The following is a 24,277-nucleotide window of genomic DNA, read 5'->3' as shown; positions in this document are numbered from 1 at the left end:
GTTGGAGGGAGACAGAGTGTGGACAGGTGGACAGGTAGGCATCACCCTCTCTGCTTTACAGATGAGAGCGTTCCCAGCATCTGCCCAGCCGCTAAAGGCCTAGAAGGGCAGTTGGTGCTTAGAGTCGCCCGGCCTCCTTGGGCAGGTCGTGGGTATACAGTTAATGAGCTTAATTAACTGATCTTCAAATCACTCAACCTGTGTGAACCCAACGTTTCTGATCTTAAATCTTGCATTCTTTTGACTGTTAGTTTTACCATGTTTATTTTAAGTGTGTGTGTGTATGATCTTTGTCACCGTTCAAAACACAAGTATTAGCTGAGTGACAGTACTGTCTTGTATTCTCAATGGGATTGGGAAAGTGGTGAGAGACTGTGGTCCTGATCGCTGCCGTCCAGCTAGCGTCATCGTGCCGTATTCGCAGAGCACGGAGGGAAGGGTGAAGAGGATGAGGAAGGCAAGGCCAGCCTTCCCTAGGGGACAGCAAACACGAAATGCTGCCGGAGCTAGAAGACCCCACAGAGCAGGCCCGGAGCGCAATCAGCTTTGATGAGAAGAGGGTAGGCTTTTGAGAAGACATGACATATATTCTGTTCCCTCAAGAATGGGTAGGATTGTAAGAGCTCGATGGGAGAGGGATCCAGTGGGGGACGTATCTGTGGGCCAAGGAAGCATCACTGCAGCTTCGGTGTCTGCATGGGCCGAGGCGGACCCTGGTCTGACCTCAGAGGAGGTGCTCTGGAAACGTCTTCCCTGGGCAGTCACAGCCATGGGTGATGGAGATGGGGCGAGGAGTCTCTGGCTTAGCTTTCCCCCAAATGATTGCAAGTTGAACCCTTTATTCCGTTGCCTTTCAACAAGAAGTCTCGTTACCTGGATCACCCTCATTGAAACCCTGTCACCTTCAGGGCATTCATTCTTCGAGGTGAAGTCGTGTTCTAGGAGCTGTGAGAAAGGAGTTCGGGCCAATGGGAACCCTCTGTGCAAAGTTTGAGTCCAAGCTTTGGAAACCAGACAGCTTGTCTTATTTATTTTACAAGTTCATCCAGAAAGCTGTCGGTTTGAAAATTCCAAAAGTAGGGATGAGAACCCACGTGAGAAACAATTGAAATGATCCCCAAGTCAGACGGAGGTGTTGGAGCAGATCTTACGTGGATGCAGAGGGGGGTGGCCCTGGGTGGCCCTGGGTGGGCCCTGTGGACACGCAGGCCTGCGTGTCACTCAACATCACCTTCGTGACCACGTGGCTTTGAGGCGCCTCCCCCCACCCCTTCCCGAGCACCCAGTACTGCTACCCTCAGCTCCAGAGGCCGTGGTGGGAAACCCTGGGACATGGAAGCCCCTTCAGGGATCCCAGGGGTCACGGCCATGCTCTGTTTCTCAAGAAGGCAGTACAGACCTCCCCTCCTCCCCTCTGTTGCCACCTCCATGGGTTCTCCTGGTGCAGAGGCCAGTTCACCTCTCAGGGCCCATCTGGGAATAGAGTGAATTGAGCAGGTGAGACAGGTAAAGCCTCTGAACCCATTGAAGCCCAGGCCGTGGTGCTTCCCGTGACCTTGAGACAACATGCAGGTGCTTCTGCAGCTGGAGGGAGACCCCTCCAGGACTTGGAGACAGGCAGATGGGAGGATAGTTCTGAGAGCGTGTCCCCCAGTAGACTCGGCCGGCGGCCCTACATCACGTACAGGTAACCGCCTCGGTCTGAGCCATTGGAAGTGTGTCGCTGAAGTGTAAACATATTTATGCTGTTAGATTTCCCATCATTTTCTGTTCTTTCATTTCCTCTCATTTGCATTGGTTACTCATAAATGTAGATCTTCAGTGCGATTTGTACAACCGCTCTGTGTGTCAGCCTGTGAAAAGAAATCTTGGGGCCAGCCGAGCTGCCGGGGTCGCTTGGTCCCCACATGGCCGGGTGCCAGTGGTCAGTTTGAAGTGGGATCACAGTGGGCCCGGCCTGGGCTGCTGGCCACCAGCAAACAGGGGACAGTGGGCTTATGCTTCACTCACTTACTGTTGAAGAGCTGCTTTTGAACATCCTAGCTGTGCTTTTTAGCAGAAAGGTCTGGTGTCGTCACACAATGACTCTAGTTGTTTAATTCAATTTGTGGATTACACCTCTGAGCAAAACCAACCAATTATAATCTTTATAAGTTCTGATTTGAGATCATTGAAATACTCACCATATCACCATAGTCCATTAGATACTTTCCCTTTTTATTGTCTATTAATAGAAAATACCCAAGCATCGAGTGCCTTGCAGTTTTATGATCTGGGAAGGGGTGGGTTTAACCATTATACTCATTTTTTTAAAGTTTAAAAGGTCGTTTCTCATGAAGAGAAATCGTGTGCCTTAATAACCTTGAGAAACGAAGCTTTGCATGATTACACCTTAAGGTTGAAACACATTTCATTTCATCGTTTCCCAGAAGGGGCACTGAATTCACCCATTTCCTGTTTTTCATCTCAGAATGTTCTGTATTTCCTCCATATATCTGCTTTCCTGGCAGCAGGACCCTGGAAGCAATTGACAGCAAACTCTTTTACCTCAGATGTTTGCACTTGGCACGTCGTTGCCATCAGATCTACAAGATCTCTGCACAGAAAAGGAAGCGTGAGGCAAATTCGCTGTCCCTACTGTGCGCAAAATCGTTCAGCCAGCTGGTCTGTGAGCCCCTGTAATGCTGGGCCTGGTGCCAGGTCTGGTACCGGGTCTGACCTCATGGTCACGGTTCTCATCCACAGGCCACCTCATCCAACATCTCGGTCATGTAGCATTTGCTGGGGAGGGAGCATTTCTTCACAACTAAATGTTCTAAATTACTCAAGCCTACTCCATTTTACTTTCATTGTGTTTTAACCCTTCTGGATAAGGAATCTTTGCTAGAACCTGCTAGACCCCCCGAGATCCTTTTAAGAATATCTTGAATATGCTCCAACCTTTTTTTCTTAAGTCCTGCTCACTGCTGTAAACACTTAGACCCAGCATGTTAGAGACAGTATTGCGTGCACACGCTTGGCAAACTGTGAGCCCTGCCAGCAGGGAGGTTTGTATTATCAGGGCGTTCACTTACTCATTCATTTATTCATCCCTTCAGCAGACATTTCTCACACCTGCAGCGTAACGTACAGATGACAACTGTGCAGTCTTCTTGTGGCCAGAAAACTTAGTTGCATGTGTCCAACCCTTAGGTCCTGAACGTGGCTTCAGAAATAGTCATTGTGTGTATGGAGCTTATCACTAACTGTTGCCTAAATGACGCTGGCCTTGAATTCTCTTATCTGTTTGGATAGTATTTTCAGTCTCTTTATTGACTTTCTAATTTGCAACTTTTAATCTGCTGAGTGTTAAGATAAGAAAGAACCACTTAATCGTTTCCACCGCTGTCCACAACGTGGAAGACAGATGCCCCCGCCGAGTGGGGAGGGACTGACTCACCCATGAGTAAACAAGTGAATTTTGGCTGAAAGGTTTCCTACTTCTCTTTTATTGGTTGTCTCAGAGGTCAGTGTTACTTTTTTTCTCCTTCCTGACCTGTTGCTGTGGGTCGTTGTAGATGGCCGCATGGCTTCTGCGTAAGGGAAATGTCATGGGCATGAGGTCAGTTAGGGATGCTCTTGAGTTCCCCAAGTTTATATTTCTAAGTTTTTCAATCTCTTTGATCTTTATTCAGATGCTTCCAATTTAAGTTTTTGTTGTGCTTCTTTCTGTCCCTTAAACCGGCAGCCTCCAAATCAAAATGAAAGGCTCATAGTGGGCAAATGAAAGGCTTTATCTAGTGGGCAAATAGATCTCCTTATTTCTTGATTAGAAATGTTATTTTACTTGGCTCTCAACCATGACATACCTTGGAATAATTGGCAACCTAAATAGGAATATTTTGTCATTGCAGGGGGTAAAACTTTCTGTGAATTCCACGTGTGGTGTGTATCTTTCCATCTTACATACTGTTAGGCTTTTTAAATACTTGGTTTTCTGAAAATAAAATAAAATTGCTTCTCAGCAAGACTATGGCTTCCCAAATCTCCCTTCCTTGCTTCGATGGCAGTATCTCATCACAGAAGTCAAGCTGGAGAGCCAGGGTCTGGAGGGGCTGCAGAACTGGTTGGCGGCGATGCTTCCCCATGGGACATGCCTGGGGCCATCCTCTTCCCCGCCGTCCCATGGAAGTTGCAGCTCCACTTTTCCCAGACTTCCAGGGCACTTGACAGAGAGAGGAACCTGCTTTTCTGTACCCTCAGCCGTGCCGGCCACAGCCCTGGCCAGAACGTGCTGTCGTAGCCTTCAGACCCTTGACCACCACCGCCCCACCCCGGGGTGGGTGGGGCTCCTGCTGTGGGCCACCCACCCACCGTGCATAAGTCCGCTACTGTTTCCTTTTCCCTTAGCCTGTGAACCCCGTGAAGCCTGCAGGGTTTGCACTGATGCTTCTGAGGGAGAAAGAAGTTTGCCATCCTCTCTCCCATCCCCCTCCAGCCACAATGCTGGGGACTCTCTGATGTCACCAGATGCAGTGACTTACCGTCGAAGCCAGTCCTCCGGTGGGGACATGGGGTCTCTCTGGCCCCAGAGGCTTTGGAAGCCTCATTGCCAAGGACCCAGGGGCTGCATCTCTGCTCTACATGATCTGTTAGTGAGTCTCTAAATCTGCTGCATTTATTGAAAAGTGTCCACAAGTCTTTTGCCTGTTTCTCCTGGGACCTCTGTTACAAGGAGGGAGACCCATTCATGCCAGGGACCCAGCCTGTCCCAGAGCCTGGAAGTGTATGAAAACTCTGAATGACAAAGGGTCCAGGGAAGGCGGAATTCCTCCGGAGCATCTGCAGCGGATGGCGCTTGTTGGCAGGTTCTACCCGCGTTTATCTGTAACTCAGGACTTAAAACCCCAGGGCTGCCTTCTGTGCAGGTGAGCGTCCTCTTGATCAACATCCCCCCACTTGGAAGAGCTCAGTGGTTCTCCCAGCCCGGGTTCCCTCCAGGGCAGCTGGACGTGAGTGCTGTGAGCAGACAGTTTATTTCATTTAAAAGATGAGCCTGTGGAAGGGGGAGCAGAGGAAGGCAGTGGGCGGAAAGCAGGAGGGAAAACCAGTGCGCAGGCGACCACCGTCTCTCCAGGGCGTTCTGAGCGCCAGGCTGGGGGCAGGCGGGGCATGCGTGGCCCCCTCCCCCCACTGGCCGAGGGCTGCCCCACGGAGGGTGAGCATCTGCTTTCTGAGATGAGAAACCAACTTACCAAAACCCAAGGGAGAAAAAGGGCTCAGGGGTCACGGGCCTTTGGTGCCCCTCTTGCATTGCTGCCCTTTGTCCCAGAATCGGAAGGGACAACGCAAAGAGTAAAAAAGGTAAACAGCGCCCGTGGTGACGGGCTGTGGCCCCGGGGGTGGATGTGGCATCCTCGGTGGTGCAGAGAGTTGGCATCACAGGTCTTCAGCATGAGCTGGTTGAGTAAACTGAAGTTTGCCCAGGAAGGAAAACGCTCAGTCTCGGTTTGACGTGGATGCTTGGACCACGTCAGGATCAAAGCATCACGTGAGGGGTAGGAAGGATGGGAGTTGCACCGTCATCTAGAACGTTCACCCAGGAGGCCCGGAGGTGGAGTCCTGGGGTCTTGGGTGGAGATGGAGACAAGGGCCTCGACCCAGGACAACCGTCTCCGGGACCGCAGCCCCTCCCGACTCCCCTGCACCCCAGGAGGCGTGCCCAGGGGTGAGATGATACCCACAGGCTGAAGGTTGGCCACCGTCTCCTTGGGACACGGCCTCTCTCGGCTTATATTTGTGTGATTCAACATGTGAGCCTGTGAAGAATAACCGGAAAGGACCGCTCCTGGGAAGGTGCTCCTGAAATGTAGTCTCAAGAGATAATCAGCAGTGTTCTATAAGAACAATAGTAGTTCTTGGAAAATACGGAAGGGGGAAGATAGTGCATTCATTTAAAAACCCGAGCCTGGGAGGGAACTTTCCATCTGCATTCAGAGACCTCAAAGGCAGGCCGGTGGGCCCCCGCCCCTCAGACACACGCCGTGGAAATGCTAGATAAGGCGCTTTTCTGAGCACCCTCCAGGCTTCTCCGATGGGAATGCCTAACCCAGAGAACTGCTGCTGGTTATCTCCATGCACAGAAAACGCTGCAGATGAGTTAATTCACAGTTTCTTTCTCATTTTTCCCTTGATTCCATGCTTTACTCTCATGGCCTGTTCTCATTTTTCAAAATGGTATTTGCAGGCCCCAGAGAGGAGCTGCCTGCGTGCACCTGTGCTTTCCGTACCTTTCGTCCACTGTTTTGGGCTCGGCTCTCAAACTCTGTGTTTGATGACACAAGGCAACGTTACCATGTTTTTAACTCTGGCTTTTTAAATACAAGAGAAAAATAACAGATTGGCCTCCGAGAATTACTGGGAATTTCTGGATCTAGTATGGTTTAGTGCAGACATGCAGGTGACCCTTGCACCACATCCCCCAGCCCACTGGACCACAGGGCAGACGTGTCCCTCTCCCTCCCGGGCTGAGAACTAGGAGATCATCCTCTTGTAGAAGTTTTGACTGACATGCAAGACAGGGTGTGCGAGTGTCAGTGTCTGTCTTGGGGGTGTGTATATGTGTGTGACTGTGTGTATGTTTGTGTGTATATGAGTGGGTATGTGGGTGTGTATGTGTGTCTGTGTATATGACAATGTGTGTGTTTGAGTATAAGTATGTGTGCGTATGGGGGTGTGTATGGGGGTATGTCTGTGTATGTGAGTGTGTGTATGGGGATGTGTATGTGAGTGTGTCTGTGTGTGTATGTGTGTGTATGTGAGTGTGTATGTGTGTAAGGGGTGTATCTGTATGTGTGTGAGTGTGTGCATATGTGTGTCTCTGGGTATGTGAGTGTGTGTGACTGTGTGTGTGTCTGTGTGTGCCTGTGTGTGTATGTGACAGTGTGTGTATGCGTGTGTCTGTCTGTAGGTGTGTGAGTGTGTGTGTCTGTGTGTGTATGGGGGTGTGTGTGTATGTAGGGGTGTCTGTGTGTGACGGTGTGAATGTGTGTGCACACACACTCTGCTCAGCCGCCCCAAATGCAATTCCTGCGCTGCTTCCCTTTCTGTCACTTCTCCATAATTCTCTGCACTTCGGTTGGGCTGCCGTCCCAGGCTTCCTCTTTCCCCGCGTCCCTGTATTTCATTACTCGCCCTTGTTCCTCTTCTAGGGCTTGTACGACACAGCCAGGAGGATGTGGAAACGCAGTTACGATATGACACGCGGGCTGCCGTGTCACAATCGCGCTCCTGGGCTTGCCTCCTGGAGGCTTCGGGATGAGACGGGAGGAGGGAGGCACGGAGAGGGGAGAAGACAATGCAGAAGCGCTGGCGACGCCCGCGCGCTTCGCCTCTGAAGCCTGGAGTTTCCCGCTAGCCGAGGCTGCGGAAGCCTGCGGCTGCCATTTCTGCTCAGGGAGCCTGGGGCACCCAGGAGCCCCTTCCCGAGTCAGAGCCTCCTTGCCCCGGGCCACGCTGGCTCCCAGCTTCCCTGTCTGACTGTCTGTCTGTCTGTGGGCTGTTCGTCTCCTCCGCGTCCCCTCTGCCCAGCCCCCCACGGCAGCCCCTCCATCCTGACTCCTAACCCAGGCCCCCCAGCGCGGCCCCTTGGGCTGGGACCTCGATGCTCCCTGTGGCCTGGGGGCCTCATCTCAGCTTCCAGGAGCCTCCAGAACCCAGCCCTGCCCCGCGGCGCCCCGTCGTCTGGAGGACCTCCGCCACCCACGCGGCTGCCCCGTGTGTCCGCTGGGGATGCCTTCTTCCCGCTTCTCATTCTAAATGTGCTCCTTCTGGGACACCAGGCCCCGTGTCACTGGCTCCAAGCTGGGGGACTCCCTGGTGCTGGGCCCCCTGAGCTGGGGGGCCTCTCTCCCCCTGCCCCTCCTAGACTTCACCTTCCTGCCGTCAGAGGCCCTATTGCCCTCCCTCGGGGCTTCACACCACACTCTGCAAGGCCTGAGTGTAAGCCACCCCCGAATGCTAGGTGCCCAGACGCGCTCAGGGCCTCCTTAAACTCCTTCATTGCCGGCCCCGGGGGTCTTCAGAGGCCAGAGCAGCCCTGGTGGGACCCAGAGGAAGACGGTGAATTGTTTCCCGAGTGATAACCCCCTGACCTCAGGCACCAGGGTTCAGTCCGCTTTCCCGTCAGACGGGCCTGGGCTGATCAGCTGAGCTGCAGGTAGAAGACACCCTGGGGGGTGGCGGGGGGACCCGGGTCCCAGTCCCCACCGGCAGCCCTGGGCAGGGCAGGCGGCCTGTCTGAGCCTATTCCTCCATTTGTAAAGTGGGGTCGTGGTTTCCTCATGGGGCGGCTTCAAAAAGGAAAGAAACGGGTGCCCAGAAGGCATTTTGCACAGTAGGTGGAAGCACACCCCGACGGGAGGGGGCGGGTTCAGGCCGGGCAGCCCCGCCCTAGCTTGGTGCAGCTTGGATGTTGAACGGGAAGAACACGTGATCTAAACTGGTCCTTTCCACACGTTTCTCAGTAAATGGTTTTGAATCACAGAGCTGGCGGGGGTGGGGGGGTGGGGGGTGCCGGGGGGCGGGGGAAACGGAGGAGGAACCTTCCTCATTTGAAAGAAATGTTGCCCGAGGGAAGGACAGGACTTTTTGAGAGACCCTATTCCTAAGAAACGGCTGAAACCTGCTGGGAAGCCCCGTGTGATGTTTCAGGTTCTTGCCGAGAGACGCGAGATGTTGGCTGAAGTGCCGGGGTGCGGGGCTGCTGGGTAATGAGTGCGGGGTGTCTGTGCCCTGTGACTGCGGGGCCCTCGCCCTCCGAGGGTCCGCACCCCCGAGCCAGCCTTGTGTGCTCGTGTCACATCTGAGGGGACGCAGCCTGAGGCCGGGTTGACGCTCTGGGTCCCGGAGCTTCTCGAAGGTGGAGGGAACACAGCAGGACTTCTTTCCCCAAATCCATCTCCAGCGCCCTCCCTGGACTAAAGCTCTGGGATCTGATCCCCGAGCTTTACAGGGAGGGTGGATATACTGACATCGCATCTGTTAGGCACGTGGATAGTGAGATGGGTAAGAGAAGAGAGAGGAAGAGCGGGAAAGCTTTAGAGTTCCGTAAGAGAAGAACTATAGAACGCGGAGTATTCAGGCTTATTTTATCCAGGTTCGCAGTAAGTCCACACCAGACACTGAAGAGCTTGCGGCGGCCGCATCTCTGGCCCACGTCTCCCCCTGTGTGAGTTTACTGTCACGATGCAGGGTTCCCAGCTAAGAAACGAAGGCAGCAGGGACCTCACCGTGACTTCTGGGCACGGTGGAGATGCCTCTGACCACGGGGCCGGGCGGAAGTGGGACGGAGTGGGGCCCGTCTGTGCCCTGGGGACACTGTCCTTCGAGTGTGACGGTCAGCATGACAGCCTGGCTGTCTGCCTTCGAGGCTGTTTCTCTGAGCTGCCTTTGTAAATGCACGGGCAGGAAGAGCGGTCTTTGCCACTGACGCGCACACGCACGTGCATAGACACGCACGTGCACACACGCGCACACACGTGTGAGCCTGGTGCACAGGCCAGGGGCGGCCACCCCACCACGTGTCAGTCCTGGCCACTTGCCCAGCCTCGGCCCTGTCCCCCTGCAGATGCCCACGTGCTCGCAGACCCGAGGTGCCTCCTACTTTCTGCCCTCTTCCATCCTGGCCCCTCGCCTGGCCTCACCTCGCCCCCAGCTGCTGCCCGACAGCATGCTTTTGGGCGGAGAACAGGAAGAGATGGGAAAGGCGGGGTGAGGGCTTGTCTCCACCCTGGGCCGTAGGGCATGAGCAGCCTGAGCAGCCTGTCCTTACAGATCAGCGCCCTTGAAGACAGAGCGCGTTGCTGCTCCCCCGGGCTCGGGACAGTGGGGCAGCGGGCAGAGCTGTCCTGCCGGGCCCACCTCCCCGTGCTGAGTCACCTCTTGCTTGGAATTCTGGCAGGGACCCCCCTGAGCTTCTGGAAGGGAGGGACGGCAGGGGACCCGCCCTCCGTGTGTCCCGGGGGAGATTACTTTATCTCCGGCCTCCCCGAAGCATGGCCTGGGCTCCTGGGATCTGTGGGGCTTGACACGGTGCCAACTGCGGGCCCGGAGTGTCTGCAGAGCCGGAGGGGGCCCTCCCTTCACCCCTCTGCCGACAGATCAGCCCGTCCTGTACCTCCTCAGTGTGGCAGAGGTGCACACAGCAACCATGCTTCAGGGGCCAGGCACGTCTAACCGTCGAAACACCGCCTTCAGCCCTCACCGCTTCATCTCGCGCTGGCAGCGACCTTCAGCCCGTTGCTTCAGTAAGAATGTGCCCCGGGAAAACCACAACTGAAACACGCACAGTGTTTACAGTCACATCAGCTAAAGCACCTGCGGGTACACCCTGCATACGCCCCAACGGCCGAGAGCTGTCCATCCCCATCCCTCCTGTCTGTGTGGCCAGGGATCCAGTCACCCATCGCCTGGTCTCCTCCCATCCTCACGGGGCCTTGACACTGAAAGGTGGCCCCGTGCACCTGTGCCGGCCCCACCCACTGGCACCGTCCACATGCCTGCGAGCGGTCTGAGCAAACTCTCCCTCCCTTGCTGTTTCGGCCTGTCTGATCCAGTATGAATTCCCCTCACCGGAACAAGATTTGGAATGGAAAAGAAAAACAAAATAAAATTCAAGGTTTCGCCTACACCCAGGCCCTCACACTACTTCACCCTCCCCAGGCCCATGGTGAGACTTCTGTGGCTTCTCATTGCTTCTCCAGCCATCTGAAGTTCCTTCAGCCCTTATTTACTGCCTGAAAATGTCCCGTCCCTTCTCTCATTTTAAAGCTTGAGCTAAGCTCTCTTACTCTGTTTTTATGAAGTTTCCGTGTTCTCCTCTTCATGGTTTTCTTTAGATTATAGGCGTTGGAGGCGAATTTTAGAAATTTCATCTTGGTATTTCTATATACTTGCTATCTTTGAATAGGCAAATACTATTTTTACCAATAAAAAGTTATTTTTTTCTTTGAAAAAAAGAGAAAAAGCAAGAAGGACACAACATTCTGAAAATACCCCTAAATCTATTCTTTAACCTGTTGAATGTTTCACCCTAAATTGCAGTAAACCCTATCTGAGAGGGTGGCTAGGGGGCGATTCCAAAAGACACCAAAGCAATGACTTCAAAGACAGTCCCATAAACAGAATCATCATTTCTGAACCTGTCTGTTCAGTTGTGCTCTTCAGAAGAAGAGTCTTTGCTTATCCACATTTCCCTTTCTAAATTACAGGTTTATCCATCCGAGCTTTTCCATGCTCTTTAGTTCACTGTGAACACTTAACATTGTACTAATGAAATGTAAACGGAAATAGGGCTGGTCCCCAGCTGGTCTCCTCCTTGGAGAGGATCAGAAGTTGGTTTGTCCGCGTCAGCTCATCAGGCTGTTGGTTAGCTCCGTGTGTTGTCTGCTCTGGACGGCAGACCCAGCGGTTGTCGTGGGAAGGAACGCCAAGTCGACTTTGACCATTTTGTCGCTTTCCACTTGAAACAACCAAAACTGCCCCACGACCTGGCTGTCAGCTGGAAACCCTGTAAGGGTGAGTGAAGGCCTTATAAGGTCACCCCAGCTCCATTCCCAAGTGGAGGTGAGGACCTGCCAGGGTGTTTGGGGTGGGAGGGAAGCCTGCCTAGACTTGGGTTTCCAGGTGCCAAGGGCATGGTCCCTGAGGGTGTCTGTCTTTCCTAGGCACCGTCACGGTCTTGCAAAGCACCAGCCCTGTTGTTTTTCCCGTGTATTAAAAACTTGGTCAGTGCTAGTCAGCTCTAGCTAATCCCTTCAGCCTGAAGTCTTTGTTGACGAGAAGATAGGTGTTATCACTGGTCCTGGTTATCCACGGCTTTCCACTGAGAAGAGGGACGGCTGAGGAGCAGGGCCTTATAAGCGTTACAGTGCATCTGCACGTGGACCCGACAGAATAGACACGATGATTCCCGTTCTGTGGGTGAGGACGCTGGGGCTCAGGGCAGCTGGTGCCTGACCGGGTCCACGTCACCTGGGGGGACAAAGCCAAGTGTCCACCCCTGCAGCCCCTGCACCCTGCTCTCTCTGACAGCACTCCTCCTTCCCAGAAGTTGACACAGCTCCAGGTTCGGGGACGTCTGGGGCGTGATGTGACACAGGCAGGAGTAGCCAGAAGACCCGTTTGAACAGAAAGGTTGGGCCCATGTGCTCGATTCTCTAAACTGAAGTCAAGTCCAGCACTTTCCCCGAGACTCACTCGACCTAAATGACCCGCTTCCTTGGAGCCACACTCAGACCTAAGAAGTACAGCGCCTTCTGCTTCATACTCTGCAGTTCCTCCTGGAATGAAATTCTGAAAATGTCCAGGTCGGACGGTTGTCTCCAAAAATACGGAGTTTGTTGATTCAATAACCCTGTGATGAACCCCTCATGTCCTAGGTCTTGTGCAGGAGGAGAGGAAATGTGAGAAGGGAGCAAAGTGCCCGCAGCCTTTGATCTGATCACGGAATTGGGCTCCAGACACACCAGCTTCCAGAACCGGGCGTGAATCCCAAGGGCTCTGGAGTGGAGATGGCGCAGGCTGTCGTACCGAGAGAGAGGGTGGCTTCTGACCGGTTGTCGAAAGGGTGGGAGAGCAGAGGGTCCCCTCGTGGGGCGGAGAGGCATTGCTAGCTGAGCAGGTCGGGGGGACGAGACTTGAGGCCAGTGGCCCTGACATCTGCACAGGACACGGATCTGCTTGGACGAGGAGGACGTCTCCATACAGGCTGCAAGGCGTTTACAAATGAGTGCAGCTGGTGGTTTGGTTTTTCTTGCATTTTTCCTGCAGGTTCATCCATTTGGTTGTCTGAATAGCATTACCAGCTGGGAGGGTCATGGTCATTGCTGACCCGTCCTAGAGGGATTTGGCCCAGGACTTGGGGGTTTTGTCTCATCACAACAGTGCAGACCAGTGGAAACTCTGGACGTAGGTGCCCTGATAAAGGCAGCCTGTGGATGAGGATCTCAGGGCGATGGGCAGGGTGGATTGGAAGCGGAGCCTGAAAGCAGGGTCCCCAGGGTGCAGGTCATCCCCATCCCTGTGCCGGGCAGTGGGCAGGAATCCCTGGCAGGATGTGGGGCGGGGCAGGGCAGGGTGCCGCCCTGCGGGGCAAGGCAGCGGCTTCACGCGTGTGCTGGCTGCGATGTGACTGGAAAAGAGTCGGAGAGACAGAACTCAGAGAGAAATTGGCCATGGAAGGCCAGGGGTGGGAGTGAGTCCATGCGGCCAGATGAGAGGACCACTGGTACATGGGATGAGAGGCAGAGAGCTGGGTCTGAAGAAAGACCTTGAGCCTGGATTAGGGACGGAGCCCAGGAGACCCTGCAGCCAGGGGGCTCTGGCACATTGCTGCTTCCCGTGTCCATGCAGGACACAGGGCTGAATAGACGCTGGGTCCCGGAAGGCTACAGGAAGGATCTGGAGCGGGAAGTGGGGTGTAGCAACAGGAGCCGCTTGGGAGTGGCTCAGCCTAGGTGTGAGGCCTCGGCCAATGCTCGTGGCTCGGTGTGCGGGGTCAGACTAGCTTCCTCTTCTGTCAGGCTGGAAGGACACCCCCTTCCTGGCGTGAGTGGTCAGGAAATGTCAGCGTTCTCTTCCCCAGAAAGACACAGAGCCCCCTAACATAGAGGATGGTCTGGGGACAAATATGCACCCCAGAAACGTCTGGGTGTGGCCGAATCGCAAGAAAATCTGGATCTGGTACCTGTGCAGGATGTAACCAGGTCCCTAGCAGGAGAATGGCCTTGGGGTTTTGGCCCTCGGGGGGGGGGGGGGGGGGGCGGTCCCTGGTCCTCTCCTTTGCCCACTGGCCCACTCGGGGACCCTGTCGCTAGGGCAGTGACAGGGTGAGGGTGCCCTTCCCTGAAATGCTAGATCTGCAGGTATCGCAAAGGTCACTGCAAACCATACTTACACAAGTTAATAAGAGACTGCTGATCTGGCTGTGACCGACAGGCTAATATGAGTTAAAGAATATGTAAAAAAGTCACATGACTGCACATTTCTAAATTCTCCTAAATACGAATCTGAATGTGTTCACACTGAAATCGTCAGAGTCTTTTTTTTTTGACTTGGAAGTGGGCAGACTTCCTCTCTCCCCGTTTGAAAATCCCAAGTATGTTTTCAGCTCTCCTGAAGGTTCCAGCAGTGTGAGAAGTATATAATGATATTCTTTATAGTTTGCACAACTAAAGGCAAACTGAAGAGTGTGGTTTTGGGGCCTTTCACCTCTTTCCCAGAATGCTCATCAATTGGCAATCTGAATAGGGTTCAGAATCTGAGATACTCCCAGCATTTTATACAAAAATGTTCGTGGCAACTTGGGGAATAAAAATTCCTAGCAAATGAGCTCAATTTGCTCTTGGTTCTAAGAATATATTTCATGAAATTTAGGAAACTTAACAAGGTGCATTAAATCTGTTTGTATCTGCACCTTTTTATGAAACAAGAGCCTGAAATGTGGGGTGAAATTTACTAGGGAAATGAAGACAAGGCTGAGAGTCAAGGAGGCATCACTTCTGCCCCCATGGTGAAGCTTCTAGGACCAGCCAGGATTGTGATCAGAGACACATCAGGTCTGCACCTGTAACACAGCCCCCCAGGTGCCTGGGGAGAAAGGTGGTGTGGCTGATTTTCACACTCGTCAGACACGTGGACACCATCAGAGTGCAGGGTACTCATGTCAACAGTCCAGAGAGAGCAAGAGACCCTGACCGCCATGCCCACCATGCATTCTCACTGCCCATGGGCAAGGGGGCCGGGTGTCCGTGCACAGTACAGCAAGGGGAGGGGGGGCACACTTTCCAGACCACTCACTGGTCATCATTTTGTTGTGTGGGCAATTCCTTTTTTTTAGTAAAGATATTTATTCTTTATTTTATCATTTTTAAGTGAAGTACAGTTGTTTTACAATGTTGTATTTGTTTCAGGTGTACAGCGTAGAGATTCGGTATTTTTTACAGATTATACTCCATTAAAAGTTATGACAAAATACATGGCTATAATTCCCTGTGCTACACAATATATCCTTGTCGCTCATCTATTTTGGGTTTTTTTATTTTCATTTTTATTTTTATTTTTATTTTGGAGGAGAGGTGGTTTACAATGTTGTGATAGTTTCAGGTGTGCAGCAAAGTGAATCAGCTCTACAGATACATACATCTATTCTTTTTCAGATTCTTTCCCCACATGGGTCATTACAGAGTATGAGCAGAGCCCCCTGTGCTCTACAGTAGGTCCTTGTTGGTTACCTGTTTTTTACACAGTGGTGTGTGTCTGCTAATTGCGCAGGGGATTCTGTAGGTAAATGCGTTGTAGCTGTCACGCGTGGTGAGTGTGTGTGAAGCTGCGGTAACGTTCTCGAGGTCCAGTGCCTCTCCAGCATTTTAAGGGACGGAGCACAGCTCCCAGAGGCCCTTCCGGCAGGGAGGGAGTAGTGACTCTATGCGTCAATTACATATGGTCTCAGATTCACCTGTTTCCCTGCCAACCACCAAGAGGATACACTCCAGAGCTTCCTGGAAGCCCCAGCCTCCTCCCTGTGACCTAATGATAGTTCCTGCCTTGGAGGACCTCGTGGGGACTAAAGGCAGCTTGTGGAAGGTGCTTGGAAGTCCCCGGTGTTGACAGAGCCCCTGGCGAATGCCTTCCCCGAGGCACTGGACCGACCAGAGTAAAATGGGATGAGATGGGACGAGACGGGACGGGGCAGGATAGGGTGAGTTTTCACGGTTCCCTGCTGTGCATCATTTCCCCACAGGGGGTGAGAGCTCGCCTTTGCCTGAACTCAGAAGCAGGTAACTGCAGGAACATGTATGGTACCCGAGCAAGGGTGAATCCTTAGCGGTTCAGCTTTCCTCAGGGAAAGCACAACAACTTTATAGCTACAACTGTTTTGTCTTTTAAACTTTTTGTAATTTGAAGGGAATCAAATCTTTAGGACAACAACTTTCAAATTCATTTGAATCATACTAGGCAAAGAACTGATGCTCTTGAAGAATGATTAACATTCAGTGTCCGACGATGTGCTGTAATATTATTTATAGTCAAAGGTAGTGGGTGAAATGGAAAGCATTCTGACAGAATTCCATACTTGAAGGCTTACGCTCTGATCACCCAGGATCTCTGCAAGTGTACATCTTCTCCCGGCGAGGCAGCTTTTAGATGAATGCTGTTCATCATCACGCCTGGCCTGTAGCTGAAGGGGTACCAGGAAGTTCACTTTCAAATCAAGTCACGCTCGAGCCCCCTATCAGCAATCTCAGCCGCATCTCAGGGAATCGGGGCAGTGACGTCATTTAATCAGAGAACTTTATATCATGTCATGTACTGTGATGTTCCTGATTGAAAAAGGTAATGCTTACCTTTCAAAACAGCTCAACCTTTTCTCCCTTATCTGAGATGGTAGCGCCCCCATGACACAGAACGACTGAGGTGCCGAAAGTCAATACAAAGGGTTAGAACGCAGTGACGACGATAGAATTGCAAAGGCCACTGTGAAACCAGCATCCCATGGCTGACTGTCTGCAGACCATGGAGCACAGGTGCACCCAAGTGGACCACCTGATGACAGCTCTGCTGGGTGGGACACAGGTGGTGACTGTTAGATTCGGATGCTCAAGGAACAAAAGGAATAGAGGGAGACCAAAGGTTTGTTAGGAAGTCATTAATGTAGCGACTTCAAGGAATAGCTTTGGAAGTGTCTACCAGACTGTTTCCCCATTATCCCAGCATTCTACTAAATTTTTCATGAGGAAAAAAAAGGGAGCCTCTGTGGTCCGATAAGTTTGGAAAACACTGGTCTAAGCACACTTCAGTAGGTCTCTTTCCTGCAGGAAACTCTGCTAATTCAGTAGTTCAGCAACACGTTTAACTTAGCAGCTACTCTGTATGCATAACTCAGACAGTTACTGGGGGGTCACTCCAGCAGAGAAAACTCTGTGTGTGTGTGTGTGTGTGTGTGTGTGTGTGTGTGTGTATGAGAGAGAGAGAGAGAGAGAGAGAGAGAGAGAGAGAGAGAGAGGTGCGGTAGCTATGACCTACAAAACCGAACAAACTTGGTGATTTGAGGTGGTGATAGTATTCATGAAGGCAGCTGATAAGGAAAACCCACAGAAATTGGTAGCTCGTTTTGAGGTAGAAAACACGCATTTTTCTCCACTCAGTGTGTTGCATGAACATTTTCTAATTTTCTGTGAACACTTTCAAAGAAAAAGCTGAAGGAAGAACATTTGCAATGCAGTCAGCCCATTAAGAGTCACACTGCTTTTTTGAACATAAGCACTTTCCCAGGAGACGCTTGGCTGTGATGCTGAGATCTTGGACCTGTTTATACCAACTCCCCTGAAGGGTTTCTCAGCAGAGAAAGTTCTAGAATGTTCTAGGTTGCAGCCCCTAAGACGTTCAACACACCAGACGTTGCTCTGCAGTGCCTGTGTGATATAGTGCCGTGAGCTCAGACCTCTGGGAAGTGGGGTCCTCTTTCGGAGCAAAGCACTGTGTTACGGTTTCAGCCTTCTGTCTGAGGGCTAACAGTACCAGATTAGTAACTCAATAATGGTTTTGAGTAATAGTACTTTCCTTTTAAAAAACAATGCTTTCTTTTAAACTCTCACTCTGTCTCTCAGATGGTGTTACAGCCCAGCTTTCTTTTTGCCTTCTCTATTGCAGTTGCTTATGGGGCTGACGGCTTTAGGGATTTTCAGGCAATAATTCCCAATTCTTTCTCTCGTAAGTATACACTTTGCTTCTAGAAAATGGTAACGTGTATTCATTTCATACTCAGTTTCCATCGTGTAAATGTTGTGAATGCATCTTTTTCCATCACCTTCCTTCATACTTGAAAAAATGAGATCAATTAAATATCAATCACGCTGTTTATTAAACATCTATCATCGAGAACATCTCTTACACACTGAGGTGTGTACGCCTGGTTTTAGACTGTTGGATATACTATGGAGCATGCCTTTTGTGGTGGCAGTGCAGTAATAGTAAGGGTAAAAGTAACAGTAGTATCGACAGAATTGTTACCTTACTAATGCTGTTAAACAGCTTTGTTACGAATGTTACGAGTATCTCCTCTTTGTTGAGTATGACGATCAAGGCCAGACTTTCTGCCACCGTTAAATAACCTAACATACTTTCAAGATACGTTTTACAGTTTTGTAGGATGGAGAAGGATACATACTGTCCTCCTGTTTGCTCTGAAGTATTAATTTCAGAACCGAGAGAGAAAAATCACGGGGCTTCAAGGCCGTTAGTCCATGGTCCTCGCTTCCTGAGCAGACACACTGAGTGCTTTTGCGTGCGGGATGCTCCTGATCTGAGCTGTCAAACCAAACACAGATGTTAATTTCATTTTTATTTTTTATGTATTGAGAGATGATGAATGATAAATATATTTGGGCAACATCCCTGAAGGGGTATGTTAAGGAGTGGAAAGTGCTTTTTAAAAATGTCCAGAGAGCTGAATATTCAAAGTGGTGCCAGTTGGCACCTTTAGGACTTAAGTCTTCAGAGCCTGTATTAGTAAATTATCTAATATTAAAGCAACATCAGAAGACAGGCCATGCTTGTTAATACTCTAACAATTATTAATATAGGCTGTAATCTAAAAGGTGTCAGGGGGCTTCCATGGTGGCGCAGTGGTTGAGAATCTGCCTGCTAATGCAGGGGACACAGGTTCGAGCCCTGGTCTGGGAGGATCCCACATGCCACAGAGCAACTAGGCCCGTGAGCCGCAACTACTGAGCCTGCGCGTCTGGAGCCTGTGCTCCGCAACAAGAGAGGCCGCGATAGTGAGAGGCTGCGATAGTGAGAGGCCCGTGCACCGCGATGAACAGTGGCCCCCGCTCACCACAACTAGAGAAAGCCCTCGCACAGCAACGAAGACCCAACACAGCAAAAATAAATTAATTAATTAAAAGGTGTCAGTAGCTGTTAAAGATAGGTTTCTGACATCCTGGCTATCAAAAGCTCTTTGGTATAAAGGGTTTGGCAGTATCAACCTAAGAATATCCCTTTTCTCATAACCTACATTGACTGCTTTTCCAGTATAGAGAATGGACTTGAGGACGCAGGGAGGGGGGAGGGTAAGCTGGGACAAAGTGAGAGAGTGGCGTGGACTTATATATACACTACCAAATGTAAAATAGATAGCTAGTGGGAAGCAGCCACGTAGCACAGGGAGATCAGCTCTGTGCTTTGTGACCACCTTGAGGGGTGGGATAGGGAGGGTGGTAGGGAGATGCAAGAGGGAGGAGATATGGGGATGTATATATACATATAGCTGATTCACTTTGTTATACAGCAGAAACTAACACAACGTTGTGAAGCAATTATACTCCTATAAAGATGTTAAAAAAAGTTATAGAGATCTTTCTCTTACTAATGCTCCTTTGAAGTAACTTTAACAGCTTGAAATTTATTTCTGTGAGATCTATATGCATATATATATAAACGTGTATATGTGCATCTATATGTATATGTGTGCTGGTATGATTATATAAAACGTTATACTAGGACAGATAACTAATTTCGAGATGAACAATCACATTGTTGAACTATTAAAAAGTCAAAAGCACTTAAGAGTAAGATAATGCATTCTAAGATGTGTTTTCATTAAATCTGAGGAAGGTTTAGGCTCGAGCATCTTGTAATATTGGAACAGATCCTTTGGTGAAGACTTCAGTCTGTAAAACCTTGCTACCTCTACAATACGTGGAGATACTGTAAGATAGATAGACGATACAGGTTTCGATACACTTCCTGTCTATATATTTATACAGTTGGGTTCACAAGGTATTCATATCTCTTTCTCTCCTCCTTCCCCACCCCCTCCCACGTACCCAAGTTGTAACTAAATGGCTGTTGACCTTGATGAAGTCTCCACCCAAACAGCAACCCAACTGTTCTGGGCCAACATCACCACCTAGTGGTCATAGTGGGAAATTGTCCTCCTCACTCATCTCTCTTTTTTTCCTTCCTGAAAACTAAAAACATAAACTGTTTGACCCCCTCTACCTCAGTTTGTGTCCCTTGTTACCTGAGGAAAATGTAAATATACTTGTAACTCATTCTTTGTTTCATAATCTTCCTCTTTTGTCTCTCCCTGATTTCATTCCATTTAAAACCTAAAACATCAAATAAGGATAAACGTATTCCTAATCATACATCTTTGCAAGGGAAAATAAAACACCTGATTTTAAAATAATATAAGTTATAATAAATGGTCTCAGTAACCTTAAAAATGCTTGAAAGTTTTCATAAATCCTTTAGAGGCGGTGCAAAAACTTCTACACATCTTCTCTGCATCTAAAATTTTCGTTTAATTACCCTCATTCAAGATATCTCTTAAATATTTTTATTCCATTTGATTTTTTACTAGTCGTCAGTTGCAGGAATATTCCTGTCTCCTGTTTCTTCACTTAAAATATTGAGCATTTTGAGCTTACCTGGCTTAAACTCACAGTGACAGCTTGGGGATATCTTTTCAGTGGAAAAATGCTGTCAGAGTACCATTTACCTCACCAGGAAATATAAAGACACATTCGAAAGGAAGAAGACGACGAAGGGGAAACAGAACCCGTTTGTGAGGCGGGGCTGCCAGTGTGCATTATTCCTGTGCATTAAAATGATTTGATCATTCATGAGGTCGTATGATGCTTGGCAGGAGACCCAGGCCCCGATGACCCCGAGTTCCCTGGATTCTCTCATTGCTAAACTTGTCTAAGTGCTAAGGTTCAGAGGTCCAGGGTCAACTGGATCTGCCCTGTTACTAAACACATAGAAGGCCTCTGAAATATATAACAGTGAAACTTTCATTTTCCTGAATTTTCAATTGCATCGGGGAAGGAAAGTGGCTTTTGGCTCAGGACTTGAAGGCATCCACTCTTCATGCAGCCACATTTATTAAATAATGACATTGGGGTCTCGTCCATTAGCTCCCGGGCGTCAGTGGAAAGGCTGCAAGGTTAGGCCTGAGCCAGAGTGTTCTGGGGTCAAGAAACACAGAAGTCCCCATTTCATGTTCTAGATTTAATCACTTCCATTCAGCACCTTACTGAGTTTGACATCTTTCTAAGTGGTGCGAGGATGCAGTCAGAAGATATTTGTGAGTATAATCCCTGTATTCAAGGAGAGTATAACATTTCACAGGAGCAGTACTGCAGATAAGCAGTTTCGGGTCCAAGGAAACGGAGCCAAAGAAGTGGTTTAGGAATTCCGAGGAGGGGAGGGACATAGAGGCAGCCTCCGTGGGGTGGACGTTACAGTAAACGCAGGTTAGGGAGGACTGACCATTTCCTGGAGTTGATGACGGGCGGGTCTGAAGAAAGAAAACGACGGGGCTGGTCCTGTGGCGTTCTCAAGAAGCGGATGCAGGAAGCCTGCTTGTCCCTTTGGGTGGGCTCTGGGGTGTTTGCATGTGAACCTGCAGGGGATGGGCAGCACCTGTTCCCCGTCTCCTCCTTCACCAGCGGGAGCAAAGGCTGGTGCTGCTGACTCTCAGCGGGCGTAGTTCAGAATCACGGGCCCCCCGGCGCTCAGACCCGAGGACCTCCCCGCACCAGCGCCCGCCCCTCTGGCGCCTTGACTGGGAGCCTGGCAGCCAGAGCCCGGCTGTTGCCCTCTGCCCTCGGGCTGCTCAGAGGCCTCCCGGGGCGGGTGCCCCCCTGTGGAGGGACCTCCGATCCCCACTTGGCCGCTCTTCCTGCCCCCCTTCGTCCAGGAGCTCGGGGTGGGTGGCGGCATCTCTGCGCTCAGCCGGAGGCTTGTGCCTCTGAGCCGAGCATGTCCGGGCCCCTCGATGGCCGCTAGGAATGGGCTTCAGTGTCCGCCGACTTCCTTCCTTCTGACCCTCTCCGGGCTGCGCTCCCCCATGTAAAGGAGGCGTTCGGCCTGGCTGGCTCCGGGGACTCTAGATGTCAATAACAGGGGCCCCCGAGACTACAGCCTCTGCTACCCTTTGCTCAGGCCTCGTCACTAATCAAGCTCATCATCACCTAAAACCCCCGAAGCCATTTTCACACTTACCGAAGTGGTGAAGCCAAGACACCCCTGTCCGAGCTTGTGTTTCTAAAATGTGTATTCTACCTTAAGTGATGGATGTCTGTTAGATTTTGACCTTTGAGATCTGGTCTGTGTTTGCCGTGTCTTAAGACAGTTCCGTGGCCTGATTTCCATCATCTACGAAAATAATACGCATGTCGCCTGTATTCGCCTCTCCGTCACACGAGAGGCTCCGTTTTCACAGACGCAAGGGTGGGGGGTGCCCCTCTTCCATGCAACCAGCACCCAGACTGCATTTGTCCACAAAGAGATGGGAACCTTCCCTCAACACTGAGAGAAAATGCACACGTGCTTGAATCTGCTGAGCCCATGCTGACGTGTTGCCCTCTGGTTCTCACCTCCACTCCCAGCACCCTCGGGCCCCCTTTCTCCCCTCTTACTTGCCACAGATCTCTCCTGTCACAGTCTGGCCTCAAATTCACCCGCAGAGCTCTAGCACGCTTCCAGCCCTGCATCCCCGGCATCTGGCCTCCGGCTTTTGTGACTCAGTGCATCTACCGTTTGCTTACCTGGAGCGCTCTGTCCAGTTCCCATTACTTACGCTGCCTTGACCTTGCCACTGTGATCCAGGGACCCCCAGTCTGGGGGTCTGCCTACCTTTTTTCCGAAAACCAGAACATCACAGGATACTGAATTTTCTTCTTCAAGTTTGGTCCCTTCTGGCACCAAACACATCTACCTAAAATCGTACGAGGGGACCCACAGTGATCGGAGGGTAGTTTAAAATAAGCTCTCTTCAGCCTCTGGTTTTCGGCTCTGTGAACAGAGTCCTCAGAGAAGCTGTCACATGGCAGCTGGCCCGCCTTCGTCAACTGCTGTCGGATGAGTGACTGGTGTCAAGGCTCCTGGCTTGAGGGAGTCTGTGATATTTAAGGTGACATCCGTCCCTCAATTTTCACTCCCGCTGTCCTCACCCCGTTCACTCCTGACGTGCTTTACCTGCTCTGCCGGCAGGCTGCCCGCGGGACCGGGACGTGTGTCCTGATGGCAGAAACCTCAGGTCGCCCGAAGCTCCCCTGTTGCTCACCAGGAAGGGCCCGCACTTCGTCATCGACACAAGCCACAGGGCCACCAGACGGTCACACAAACACCTGTCTTCTTAATGCAGAACAGGTGGGAGTTTGGGGCAAGTGTTAATAAGTCCTGTACTGAGGTGTGTTTTGGAGCAAGCAAGAGTCAGTTCCATTGAGCTGGTTGCCTCTAAACTTATGACCTGGAGCTGAGTGCAGGAAGATCGGCGAAGGGAGTTATGCCAACGCTTGTTCATCTCCATGGGTCCCTTCCTCCGTCCACAGGGTCCTTGGCCTGCGCCCTGGGTCCCAGCTCCGGGCGCTGCAGAACCTGCCACACCTACAGTCATTTGCCCCGCTGTGCTCTGAACTGGCCCCATCTCATTTTCAAAAGCCGTGAGACAGATGATTAAAAATAACCCTGGTGGGCTTCCCTGGTGGCGCAGTGGTTGAGAGTCCGCCTGCCGATGCAGGGGACACGGGTTCGTGCCCCGATCCCGGAAGATCCCACATGCCGCGGAGCGGCTGGGCCCGCGAGCCATGGCCGCGGAGCCTGTGTGTCCGGAGCCTGTGCTCCGCAACGGGAGAGGCCACAGCAGTGAGAGGCCGGCGTACAGCAAAAAAAATAAAATAAAATAACCCTGGTGAAGGAGCGCAGACGGCTGTGAGCGTTCCGGAGCAGAAGCCAGTGGGCAGGGAGGCCCTCGTGAGTTCGCTTTGAGAACGGGATTCCAGAGGGCTCCGGGGTGAAGCACCTTCACGTGATGGTACAGCTACCGTCCTTACCTGTCTCGTCTCCTGAGCTCGCCATGTCGGTAGGGCTTGGTTCCCTGTCTCCAGCGGCTGGGAGAGGTCAGCAGGAGGCCACTGAGATGCAGGATGCTCCCGGGTCCCTGCTCTTCGGGATCTAGTAGGGAGGCTCACCTGGACACGCCCACTTCCTGGAGTCCTCGGGACAGTGTACTGTGATGCAAGGACGTGATGGGAAGAGATATCCCCTCATTTCTGGGGTCTCCAAGTCCACAGTGGGGGTGTGGCCCGTGTCCCAGCTCGTTCATTCCGTTTGCTTATTTGTCTGCAAGTCTTCAAAGATCTGATGGGCAACCTGGGCGGTGTGGTGGTTAGGAGCGTGGGCGCTGGGGCCAGGCTGCCTGCAGTATCTCCCAGCTGTGTGACCT

At 51.3% G+C, this 24,277-nt stretch overlaps 1 protein-coding gene across 15 annotated transcripts in view; it reads left to right on the top strand.

Annotated features, from left to right (window-relative positions):
- The window catches only part of IKZF1 (IKAROS family zinc finger 1), a 74,174-nt gene that overhangs the window by 27,212 nt on the left and 22,685 nt on the right, over nt 1-24,277 (top strand). For 2 of the 15 annotated variants that reach the window (XM_060107803.1, XM_060107786.1), the window contains exon 3: nt 17,692-17,751. The exons of the other annotated variants lie outside the window; for them this stretch is intronic. In XM_060107803.1, coding sequence (XP_059963786.1) covers nt 17,692-17,751 — 60 coding nt within the window. The remainder of the gene's footprint in view (nt 1-17,691; nt 17,752-24,277) is intronic. 15 annotated transcript variants of the gene reach the window in all.

This window comes from Mesoplodon densirostris, chromosome 9 (genome assembly GCF_025265405.1).
Source record: "Mesoplodon densirostris isolate mMesDen1 chromosome 9, mMesDen1 primary haplotype, whole genome shotgun sequence".
NCBI classification, from domain to species: domain Eukaryota; kingdom Metazoa; phylum Chordata; class Mammalia; order Artiodactyla; family Ziphiidae; genus Mesoplodon; species Mesoplodon densirostris.
The sequence above is the reverse complement of the archived record's forward strand: the minus strand, read 5'-3'. Positions and strand labels throughout refer to the sequence as shown.